General features: G+C 42.6%; 1 protein-coding gene across 4 annotated transcripts in view; it reads left to right on the plus strand.

The window, feature by feature from the left end:
* BEST3 (bestrophin 3) overlaps positions 1-13200 on the plus strand; it is a 72550-nt gene that overhangs the window by 56502 nt on the left and 2848 nt on the right. For all 4 annotated transcript variants that reach the window (XM_032347051.1, XM_032347050.1, XM_032347052.1 and 1 more), the window contains 2 exons: positions 195-275; positions 2012-2163. In XM_032347051.1, the coding sequence (XP_032202942.1) occupies positions 195-275; positions 2012-2163 (233 nt within the window). The remainder of the gene's footprint in view (positions 1-194; positions 276-2011; positions 2164-13200) is intronic.

Consider the following 13200-nt stretch of genomic DNA (forward strand, 5'->3'; position numbering starts at 1 on the left):
CATCCAGGTGCCTCATTTGTGGTCTGAGAGTCAAGTCTCACTTGCGGATAAATATCAGTGTCGGTGGAATGACCCACTCCCCTCTGGGCTTCATATCATGGAAGTGGCAAAGGGCGTCATCTCCATCACCTTCAGCCTGCCTTCTTAGTCTTCACAAGCATCATGATGGCCTTGCTCTGTGTTCTCCACTGCAGGTAGCTGAGCAGCTTATCAACCCATTTGGAGAAGACGATGATGATTTTGAAACCAACTGGTGCATTGACAGAAACTTGCAGGTTAGAGGAGCTTCTCTTTCCTGTACAAACATTAATAATGAATCCCTTGTGGTGTTTCAAATCTGAACAGACTCGGAATTCGGGCCCCTGAGCTTCAGAGCTTTAGCCACAGATGAAAGAGGTTTGGCTTTTCAGTATGTTGTCTCACATCCTTCTGGAACCTCACAGGTCCTGGGTCTCTGTTGCAGTAAAGATTAGTCCCTTTTAAGTAGAAGTTCAAGCCAATTTTCTTTGTAAGTTTCTTTATTAGCTTTATACAGCCTCTTCCATCTTTCTGCAGAGCAATATTTTCATCCATTCTTTCATCTGTTCTGAGTTGCCATCCAAGTGGGGGGAGCAGGGATATAAAATGACAGCCAGACATGATCTGGTGGGAGGTGAGTTCCCAAATTCATGTGATGTAGGAGCCTATGGTCAGATGACCACCCAGCAGGGCACTGGGCATGTGGGCCACAACAACCTGTGTCTCAAATCTAACTGAACAAAACCAAATGGGCCCCAGGACCCTGACCCCACAGCATATTCCAGAGAGGTTTTCCAGGAAGCACCAGTATGAGAGAATTTTCCTTTCCAATAGGACTGTCGTCAGACCATTGTCTCCCTCACAGGCTGAGAAAAGAATTTCAATTTGTCTGCTTGCTTCAGGCTTTTACTCAGCTCTTAAACAGTTCAAATGTTTCATCGTAGATCACTGTTAGTTCACAAACTGGCCTGAACGTGGAGGCCAGCACAGAGGAAGGGAAGCCAGGCCACTCCAGATTGGTAGGTGGCAGGCTGACTAAACAAGGGGACTGACAGACCAGGCTTGGCTTGGGTAGCCACAAGATAGGTAGATTTCCATGTCCACCCGCCAAAATCTTCCAAGTTTATACAGAGCCCTTAACTGTGTTCAGCCCTACTTTCAGTCAAGATGGTCTCAACAACAGGGTGCTCTCTCAAGGCTATGTCCTTGACATGGCTCCACTGTGAGAACAGTAGGCAGAATGTACATTCCAGTGAACAGGGAAGGGGTGGGGGTGATTGCCTGGGTTCAGCTTTCAGGTCAACAGAGATTAAATCTTCTCTGTGACCTCCTCCAACAATCACACTGTCAGTCTGTCAGGGAGGAAGCATAACAGTTAGGCCACTCGCTCTTTGGAAGAATTGGATTTGTGGAAGATTAATAATTTATTCATGCTTCAGTGTGTCAAAGTCAAGAAGAGAAAGCACTATATGGCCCCAGGCTGTGGAGATTTGCTGATATACTTTTCCAAACAAACAAACAAAAAAATCAGGATGCATAAGAAATGATATCAAGTGTAACTATGTTTATGGAATCAACAGAATGGGATATTGAGAATCTTCAACTTCCTGTAATGTCTGGAACTATGAGTTTGCTGTCAGGATAGCCATTAGACAACATGGTAACTCTGAACAAAGAAGAAAAAGGTGTCTCTCCTGCCTCAGGTAAAACGTTGCTGGCTCCATTCTGGGCTTGTGGCTTGATAAACCAAGTCTGGGCAGTTTTATAGCCCCACTTAACCCCCATTGCCAAGGTCAAGTGCTCTTGTGCAGTGAACAACATGCACAACTGTGAAGCAGCCTTGGTTACAGCAAATATAAATGACAGACATTTGTATATTTACTCTTTCAGACTGTTCTATCCTCCTGCAAATCCCATCCACCCACTAGAACTTACTCTTTTTGATTATACAACTCATATCCGAATTACTCTAACAATAAAACAATGATTTTAGGTCTCTCTTTTAGCTGTGGATGAGATGCACATGAGCTTACCTAAGATGAAGAAGGACATTTACTGGGACGATTCTGCTGCTCGACCGCCCTATACACTGGCAGCTGCAGACTACTGCATACCCTCATTTCTGGGGTCAACTGTCGAAATGGGGTAAGTGTACTTTTTAAAATCATCAATATTTGGAAAATACAATATGGCACTGTTCTGATTTTTTATGTCCTAATCTTGAATTTACTTTCATGACAATTCTCAACTATTAATATCTTAGAAGAGTAGCCTTTTCAAATTTTCAGATATAATTAACATGCCCAAGGAAGTCTGAGAGTAAAGAGACTCTAGTTTCTGGTTTAAATGTGATGTGAAATTGGGGGTAATTTGCACTTCACCTTGTTTTTATACCACAGAAAAATTTCCAATAGTTATGAAACCATCTTCTTTTTTTTCCCCTTCCAATTTGAAAAGTAGTTTTATCATTCAATTATATAGTCATTTAATTATGACTATCATAATTAAATGTGTTTGTTTGTAACAAGTATTAACTAAGCATATACCATGTGCAGGCACTGCATTAGACTACATGGAGCAAGCAAATCTTAAGGAATGTGATAAGTTTTATCAAAAGTTTTCTCTAGGATTTTAATTCAACTATGTTGACAAGTCAGTCTCTGTTCTACGGTTTTAACTTAACAATCTGTCCCTCTGTACTTAGCTTTAAATAAATGGGCTGAGACCTGAACTAAATCATGCACAGTTCTTGAATAATTTTATTAAATCTGATAATGTATATGATTTTGGAGAAATGTGTGAATGTGGGGGAAGTTTAAGTATATTTGCTGAAAGCAGATGCCACAGTTTCCAAGTAACTTAAAGAGAAGACTATGGACAAATTTAGAAAAATAAGAAGAACCCCTCTAAAAAATTGTAGAGAAGACAAAAACTTTTGTAGGCTTTTTCTTATAACTTTGGGCAAAACTGTGTTTGCCTTTCTTTGAGGCCAGCTCTCAGATTTGTGAGGCGAGTTCGTGTCCTGTCGTTGCCACCTGGGACCTTCTGTCTTCTCCCCCACCATGTTCAGTCCTCCTCTTTCCCTACCATCAGGATATCTAGTTTCCACCCTATTCCTACAGCCCTATTCCTACAAGGCTTTACCCTGGGCCAAATGTCTCTTAATCCTAACAAATGATAGTATGTGGCACCCCTCCCCTAAAGGAGCCACTGAGGCTGAAAGCCTTCTAAGATCCAAAGGGAAAGATGAAAAAGGAGAATTTTAGGAGTTGTGGCAAATAATGAGATGATATAGGAGCCAGGAGAATTGCCTTGTTGTCCTCAAAGCACACCTTAGAGAAGGTTCCAGGCTAGACTTTCCTCTGCTTCTAGAAGGCCTGCTAAGGCCCTGACTCTCCTGCCCAGGGCTTCCTCCAGCCTGGGTGTTCAATCCTCCCCCAGCGGGCTGCTCAGGCTCCATGAAGAGTCATTCCCTGTGGTTTTCACTTCTCAGCATTTTGTCACTCATTCTGCAGGGACAGTTTCATGGACTTTGAAATCCTTCTCAGTTTTGGAAAAATAATAGGTGTTTTCCTCTGAGTTTGTTTTTGGACAACTCAGTAGTCTTTAACATTTCCCTCCATTCCCATCACTGATGAATACAAAGTGTTCAAAGATCTAACTTATAAAGAAAAGAAACCAGCACATTTGATAGGGTCAGAGAATCAGTCACAGTAATGTTTTTTAGCCCTTGGGCTCCACTGCTGTGGTCCAATAAGTTGTTTGTGCAGGATGGTTAAAATGATATTTTTTCGGTCTCAAGATTTTTATCTTGATCTGCACATTCATCCCAATGGTCATAATTTTACATTCTCATGTGAATGTCCATGTTCCTTAGAAAGCATTAAAATATATATTTCCCCTATTTCTAAATATAGAAACTCAGAATTAAGGATTTACAAGACCTCAAAGAAAATACCCCAAACAATTATTGAGAAGATTAAATGAGATTGTAAACATAAAAACACTCTAGATATGACCACGGAACATTGTCAGTATCGACCTGTGTGAATCTCTTATTTGTGGATGTCAAAGTGAGGCACAGAAAGATTAAACAAGTCTAAGCTATTATTTGTATTAAACTAGTTCTGGGAAATGTAGAACAGAAAATAAAATGCTTCAGAGAAAACTAGGAGATATGATATTTAAGAATGCAGCTAAGTTTTTAGCTGTCAGAGAGCATTCCTGCAATTAAGACAGGCTGTTTGCTAGCATGATGGGAACAGGCTCAGGCAAAGGCCAGAGTCTATTAAGGGAGGCATTTAGCCGGACTCCTCTAGCACCAATTAGTCAAAGAAACAATTAGGTAAAAGCTCAATTGGTCTTGATTCTCTGCATGAATGGGGACCATTCCAGGGGATCCTCACAACCCAGGAACGTAACTACAAGAATGCAGGCTTTTGGAGAATTCACAGAAATGCCCTCTTTGATCCATCACTGTTGATTCCTTCCAGGACTGTGCTCTTGTCTAAGGACTGTGCAAATTGTCTAAGTTGTTTCTGGTTGCCTGTAATGGGAAACCAAGTCCAGCTAACTATAAGCAAAAAAGGGTTTTCTTGAGTCACATCTAGAGACTAGCCTCACTTTGAGCATGGCTGGATCCAGAGACTCAGAGAATGTCACCAGCACTCACTATTGCCCTGTCTCTCTGTTCCCACTTTTCTCTCCACTGACTCAGGTTTCAGGCAGGCTCACCCCTCCTGATGCAAAATGGCAAGATGGCAGCCAGAAGCTTTAGGCCTATGACCTAACTTCTCAGCAAACCCTATAGAGAGAGTACACCTGTTCTCCAACTCTTCAAACTAAAGTACCGAATTCGTTGGCTGGACTTGGCTAACACGCCCATTCTTGAACCAATCACTATCAATGGGGAGACATGATGTTTTGATTAGACGAGGCTGGTTCACATGTCCATCTTTGGACCAAGGGATGTGGTCAGCCGTACCCAACCATATGGAGTGGATGTCTTACAAAAATTAGGGTGGTATTACCAGGAAAGGGTGAATGGTTTGCTAGGCTAAGAAAAGCAATAGATGTCCTCTAAAATTACAAAAGATGATTCCCTAAGCATTGCATTGTTCACTCACCGAATACAATGCCAATACCAATAGAGCCATCTGACTGAAGCTCAGGGAAAAGCAAAGGTAAAAGTAAGGATTATTGTAGCCCAGGTGATTTTATTGATGATGATGACCCAGTGAGCCTTTTGCATGAGAATCAAGACCAGGGGACAAAATAGTATGGTTGCAAACATTTCAGACAAGTGTTTGCAGCTTAATGTGCATATAAAATCCTTCCCTGGATGAGTAAGTTTTTTATTTTCTTATTCTATTGAGGATATATGTTCCCAGCAGATTTAACTCAGAAATAAAAGTCCTCTTATCTTTTCATATCAATATTTCACGCTTATGAGCACAATTCCCATGACCCAGAAATTCTAAAAATCAAGGCAATGCCCTTCCATAACTGAGCAAAAGTGCTATCCAGGGGCAACCTGAGAAATTACTCTGCGTCATGTTGTCCTTCATATTTGGCACGTTGTTCATTTCCACATAAAAAGGAAATTCCTTAGAGACAATTCCTCTCTCCTCTATATTCAGGAACATGTTCAAAATATTGCCCTATTTTCTACACATTTACCAAATGTACATTAGTGAAATAAAACAAGTTGTCCCCCGTTTTTTATCTCAAGTACAAACTTAAAATATGGTGTTTTTCCTTGTATCTTCGCATACACAACAAGGGCGTCCATTTATTCCAGGCAAAATACACTTTCACGGTCTGGTATATGGTAGGTTTTATGCCAAATGCCTGGCAGAGGCAAAAAATGAAAACCAAAGCAAAACAAATACCTCTGAAGCTCACAGACACAACGAGGAGACTGGTTATAATACAACGTGGTAAACACGGCAATCAAGAAATGCTCACCGAGCCCGGTGAATCAGACAAAGCTCCTTGGAGCTGAGGAGTGTAAGGTGCATTTTAGGAACAAATTAGGAGCTAGCACAGAGGATAGGAATACGGGGATCCAGCAAAAGGTAAATTCCAAGCCAAGATGAGTAAAAAATAGCAAGGAATCTTAGTATATTTGAAGTAACAGGGTTTTGTTTTTTTTAATTTCAACTTTACTGAAGTATAGTTGACATATAAAGCTATAAGATATTTAAAGTATATATTGCAGGGCTGCCATTTTAATTAATGCATTTGTCATTGTCCTTACCGTGGTGACATTATTAACCAAGATAAAAAGAACACCCGCAAACGGTCGTTAAGAAGAGTCGTCCAGGGACCCCTGGGTGGCTCAGTTGGTTAAGCAGCTGCCTTCGGCTCAGGTCATGATCCCAGCGTCCTGGGATCGAGTCCCACATCGGGCTCCTTGCTCGGCAGGGAGCCTGCTTCTCCCTCTGCCTCTGCCTGCCATTCTGTCTGCCTGTGCTCACGCTCTCTCCCTCTCTCTCTCTGACAAATAAATAAATAAAATCTTTAAAAAAAAAAAAAAAAAAGAAGAGTCGTCCATAAGACCCCCATGAAGAAAACACACCCCAAACCCCAAAAATGCAAATGGGTCATCTCTGAGTGCTACTAAACACTTACGTCTAAGAAACCAAACTTTATCAAAACAAAACCTAGGATGCTTAAACTTAAGCCAGCATTACTGAAAATAAATTTCTTTAAAAAAAGAAAATAAAAATAAGAGCCAAGCCTAGCCTACTACAGCTAGTTAGAGGTAGAAGGCTTTTCATATTATAGCACCATGAGTCATTCCAAAATCCTTATTCTTTTTTAAGCATTGGAATTATCATTAGCGCAAATTTATAAGTCTCTGAGGAAATGAAAGACCTGAAGTCTCATAACTCCCTTTAATCCTGTCTTAAAAATCAAAACCACCAAGAGTAAAGAAGGAGCAATCCCCTCAAGGCCTTCAAAAAACCCAAATGAAACATCTATCCATAACAGCTGAAGGATTCCCAGTCCTGGAGAAGAGGGACTTTAGCTGCTTATGAAATGGATCACACAAGTGTGTACACATGGGGCTGTGCTGGCTCTCAGTGTCCTGCTGATGTAGACACCTGCTCTCAGCCTGGGAACCTTGAACCTCTGGCTGCAGCGCCATTTAAAGAACAGTGTTTTATTGGGCTTCCAGCCAGGATCCAAATATGTCACCACTTCCTCGCTTTTAGAGTGATCTCAAGGAATGGGTCTATGAAGTCATTTTGAGATGCACTAAGAAAAGAAGAGAAATATACACGTTTGTGTAAGTTTCTTCTCGTTGGGAGCTGAGGGGTTTATTGAACATTTATTGACTGATTTACTTATCTATCTTTATTCCAAAGGTTCTGCGAATATGTAGAGATAATATAATTACTTTTTTGCAATTATACATATATATTTAATGTACACAAAGCATTAGGATTGCACGGTGCAGTCAGATGTATTCTTAGTGATAGTAGCTCTATCATACCAAAATCTGTATTTAACAAGCAAATTATTAGATTGTGGTTAAATATACTTCTAGATGGGTGTTTTGGGCAGTAATCCTCTCTTAGCTAACTATATTAAAATATTTTAGCTTTATAAAAAAAATACACAGGCTGATGTATACTATTGCATGCTTGGTTAGAAACTACCAAAAATATCTCAATTTCTAAATCACTAACTTCAACAAAAAGGTATTCTTGGAACATTGATTTTCACTTAATGTTCTAGAAAGGGTGGAGAGACGGAACCTCCCAAGGAGATGGCATTAAGTTGGTAACTTTAGAACTTTCTCAGCGATTCTTCCATATGCCAACATGGCTTCACCATTGGCACTCAGTTTTCACCTTCTTAAAGATATAAGAGGTATAGATGACTTAATTTCCGTTTCTAGCAAAACTCTTGTAGACTACAATGGTGTGGAAATGTGGGGGACCATAAGTGAACCCCCATGTTGGGCCACAATTTATTTTTGTGTCACTCCATGGAGGCCAAGTGAGCATAACCAGAGTGGTAACAGAAGGCTAGATATGCCTGTTCTTTTGCCAGATTTGCCATAATCTTTGGTTCAAACTAGCAAGGAGGCAAGAGAAAGGTAGAGGGAAGGTTGCCAGCTCCACGTGCATCTCACTGGGCTCAGCAAACCTCCCATGATGTGCCACTGCTAGAAACTGTCCTCCAGCAAGGGAGTAGGGGGGAATGCTGGGTGAATGCAGCCTTCTATCTGCTGGATTTTCCTCACAGTGGATTTTCCCCACACCTCCCAGCAAAGAATGAGAGTTACCTTTCCCATCTCATAAATCCTGGGCTACCGCTTTGACAAGATTCTGCAGTGCAGAAGGTTATAAATAACAACCTTCACCTCTAATGGGTTTGAAGAGTGCATTTTGCTTTGCTGTGAATAAATGCTCCTCCACATGTGCTCCTGCTGCTCTGATAGATTTTCAGGCAAATTATCATCTCCCTCCAAGGCAGCTGCCTGACTTTGAGTAAAACCAGCAATTTGAACACAATAAATCTGATGTGAGAAGTAGAACTCATCATATTAAATATGAGTTTCCTAAATTCTTTATTAAAATTCTGTTAAAATGACCTAAATTAATTGAATTTAAGTTGTCAAAATACCACTTAAAATGTGGCGCAACAAGAAAAAAAAATGGCGACCATGTGAGGGGATGATGTTGGCTAACCTTTTTGTGGCAAACATTCCACAATACACACGTGTATCAAATCATCACATCATACACATTAAACTTCAGAATATTCTATGTCAGTTATATATTAATAAATCTGGGGGCTGATTAAAAAAAAAAAATGGCCCAGACTAAAAAATGCAAGCATCATCTACTTTTACCCTTCAATCTTTTGAAGCTCTATATTTACCTATCATTCACGTGAGAAAGGTTTGTAAAAAGTTTGCTCCAAAAAAAAGTTTGCTCCAAAAAAAAAAAAAAAATGCACTAAACCTCTCAAGTCATTAGGGCTGTTTTGGTCTTGCCATATCAGACACAGCCCAAGAATTCTGAAAGTCGCTGCCATCTCCAGCAGTCCTGTCCCCTGCCTCTTATTATGGCAACAGGAGGTGACAAGTGTTCTTCAGCGCCCTGACCAGCTCAAGCAGCTTCTCAAGAGCCCTTAATTAAATCACTGCTGCTCAGACCCTCAGATATCTGTCACTGGAAAGGGAGACTGTGGGGCTGATGGTGTTGTCGGTGTTCAACAGATATGTTGAAAATGTGGATTGTTGATCTTTTTTAACAGCTGAGATTGAAATAAGAACACATCCAATCCTGGCGCCAGTGTGACCTGTAGAAATAGTGCATGCTCTCCCTCCTTGGCTCGGCTAGCTCCAACTAGCCTGACTGGCTTAACAGAACCTAGTCTCTGTCCCCTACTTCCCCTTCTCCACCCCTTCGAAAAGAGCCCAGTACTTGGCACAACCTTCCTTAATATCATTTCTTCCGTATTGATGATTTACATTGCGCAGTCGGTATTTACTGCCGGATTGGGCCACGTCTGCCAGTGGCACGAAAACCACCTGATCAGCCCCATCTTCCTTCTCCAGAGGAACCTAGTTTCTCCTGTCCCCATGCTTCCTCTCCATTCTTTCAGTGCCCTCGTCTAACCATGAAATGACTGTCAGCGTCCTCCCTTCTAAGATGTTCATTGTCAGTTGGCAGCTCTAAGGTGTAGTAACACTTGTAGAATATACTCTGGGAGGAGAAAAGGGAGTAACCTTCGGGCAGACGCTATCCTCTCCTCCAACCAGGTGCGAGAAGTCAGCGATGACTTGGAAGTTGCCTCTGACAGTCTACCAGTCACTGACAGAGTCCTTTTCATGTCGTCTACTCATCAAAGCTTTTCCACATCTATTGCTCCTTTTGAACTCCCAACAGCCTGTGAGGCATGTAGACAAGGCACTGTTGTCCTAGTTTATCGAGTAAGATGTTGAGTCACAGAAAGGTTAAGTGGCTCTCCTCAGGTCACACAGCTGGTTACAGTCAGCCCAGGCGGCAGAAATCCTGGCTCTGTAAGCTCCTGAAATAAATCATTTTCCTCACCACAGAGGCAATACTCAAATTCCATCTTCTGGACACTAATGGCTGCATGGCACTTTCCATGAATGTCCTCTGAGCTCTAATTACCTGCCTATCTAACTCCAAGCAAATTCCAGAACTTAAGACCTTTTTCAGCTGACCTTCTCTAATGTAAAGCAATATAATGTTTCCGCTATCACTGTTTTGAGGCATTTTTAAGTGGTGTTATATTTGGGCCTCAGGATTGTACTAACCTTTATACAAAAGGGACACTTCAAAAACAAAATAAGGAGGAGAAGAAAGTCTAAAAGTCTAAAAGGACCTAAAAGGTACATCCAAGCCTCCCCAACTGAGAAATGAAAAACCTTTAATGTTTTCCATTCCATGTACTCAAAGCTTTAAACCCTTTTGTTCTCAGACCATGGTTTCTGCCATCATATTGGGAACCATGACTGTGGGAGAAAGGAGATGGGGGTGAGACATTCACACATGGAAACACTTGGAGGAAAGGTCGTTAGGTACACCTGCTAGGGAGTCTCAGTTTATGTTCTGGACTGAACATAAACACCAGGAAGGCCTCCTTCACCACATCAGTTACCCAGATCCTGGCTGCCACGTGTTCCTCCAAGGACCCCCTATTGGGTCCTCCAGACTAACAGCATGGAAAGTTCCTGTGTCATGTTTCTCATCCAAAGCATTTCTGGATGACCATACTCATCAGTGTTGCTTTCCATGTAGCTTTCCAGCTCGCACACTACAACCAAACAGCACGCGGCTACTCATGCCCTCCATCCACAAAGACAGTCCAGAACCTCCCACCTCTGCGGTCAGGTCCAAATCCCTCAACCTAGTATGTGAGACTCCATACCACAGTCCAAGGCTGTCTTCTCAGCTGTCTGCCTGACACTCTTCTGCTCTTGACACAACTCAGGTATCTCCCATTCCTCATAAACATCCTAGAGTTTCTCCTGTCTCATTTGCTCAAGTCATTTCTTCCACTTGGAATGCTCAGTCCCTTCTCTGCCCATTCGATTCCTACTTGATGTCAAAGCCAGCTTGAAAGCTTACTTGACCTTCAAATGTAGCTATTTATATACAAGCTTCTCCTGCCTTTTAAATGATGTGATACAGTACTTGTGCACCCAATTTATTCATAACCAGTGCTCACATAGATTGAGTCAGGTAAGCGGATAAATCTCATGCGTCCACACCAGTCTCCTGAGGCAAGAAGGTGCAGAGGGACCTCATGGGCAGCCCTGCCGGGTGTCAGTTGATGAATCAGTACTAATAGAACAAGAGCATTGCCCTTTTGCAGTCTGCGCCTTGCAGCTGCTCTGTTTTTCTCTAACTGGTGACACAGGGCCTTAATCCTCTTGCCCCCGTTGAATATACATGTCCCTCACATCAGTGCATCATTAGAAAATTGTGTCCTTTTAGGGCTTACAAAGTTTTGAAGTACTGATGGTATAGCCGGGTTTCTTGGAAGATGCTATCGTTCTTACAGGATTGTGTGGTTCAGGAGGACTCAATGAAGAAAAGTCCCCAATAAAGAGTAAAGACCCCAAATGGAGGACAGAGGCTCACCCTATTGAGGGAGCTCGCCAGCTCCGCCTCAGATTCCCAGCGTGGTCATTTTAGTGAAGGATCGCACTGTCCTTCCTTGGGTGCCCTGCGTAACCAAGTGCCCTCCTGAAGTGTGACTGCAGATCTGACCTCAGGAAATCCAAGGAGAGGGGGGCGGCCAGGCCGCTGAGGCATGAGTCTGCGTTTCTGGAGTCCGTGTGTAAGAGAATCGGAGCCAGGCACAGCCCCGGGGGTGGGGGGAGCGGGGGCGGGGCAGAGGCTATCCGGTAGCCGAGAGCCCTGCTGGGGCTTTAGAAGAACAGCACGAGGTTGTAACCGGACGCCGTCCCGGGGACATTCAGCTGGTTAATCATCTCACTCAGCCATCTTTTATTCATAAACACGGAGCGACGACATTCTCTCTGCTGCTCACTGTGCCCTTTCAGGTTACACCCGTATTGTGCTGCTCCAACTTTACCCTCTGGGTCACAGAAAGTGCACCTGGCCTTGTGCAGGCATCTCGTCCCCACCGACAGTCACACAGATGGCCTCACAAATCCTGGACCATGCCAGCGGAGCGTGGGTGCTCGGTGTTTCAGGCTGAGGATTAACTTTGAACCTCAGTAAGACCGTATGTGCACCATGTACGGGGAGGCCGGACTTGGCCTAACTACCGCATAGTTTTCACTCCTATCCCAATTACCCATTTTATTTCAGCCTTGAAGGAGAAGATTCAAAAGGACAGGGTTATTTGTTTTACATCCCAAATGTTGAAAATGCAACATTACCCAATCAATCAAACTTCAGCTGCGCAGAGCCTGGCCGCATGGCCAGGCCACACGCCACACACCACCCCTCCTCTGTGGCTGTGCTCTTGCCACAGTGTTCACATTACTTCTTTCTTAACCCTAGGTGAGCAGACCAGGGATGGTAACAAATTACCTGTGGGCAAGGACTGTTTTACTCATTAATCTGCATCGCCCCCGGCCACTCCCAGGCCTACCTTAACACCTGACCCCCCTGAAGGAGACTCTATATAATAAAGGGATTAAGAACAAAGGCTTTGAAGTCTGATTTGAGTTCTGCTCCCACAGGCTACATAGCCCTCAGGAATCTCTCTGGGCCTCAGTTTCTTCATCTGTTAAGTGAGAATCATAATAGTACCAGCTCACACAATGAACATGGTAATTAAGTGAATTAATGAAAGGAGGTACTTAAATAAATGTAAATGTCAGCTGTGTTTTGCAGGATCTTGCATTTAGCTATGATCCATTGTTTTGGGGGGTTCACGCACGTTAGTTCATGGCCTTAGTTCACCTGTAAAAAGGCTGAAGGAACGCACATTGTATCCTTTTTTTGATTTATGTTCAGATCTCTAAAATAGTGATTTTCAAAAGTATGGTCTGGGAAGTGCTGGGAATCCCTAAAAACTAGGATCTCCCCACAAGACCCAAGTCCTTAAGGTCAAAACTATTTTTCTAACAACACTAAAATGTTATTTACCTTTTTCACTCTCATTCTTTCCTGAGTGTGCAGTGGAATTTTCCAGAGGCTCCATGCTACGTGA

Source organism: Mustela erminea, chromosome 6 (assembly GCF_009829155.1).
Source record: "Mustela erminea isolate mMusErm1 chromosome 6, mMusErm1.Pri, whole genome shotgun sequence".
Lineage (NCBI taxonomy): Eukaryota > Metazoa > Chordata > Mammalia > Carnivora > Mustelidae > Mustela > Mustela erminea.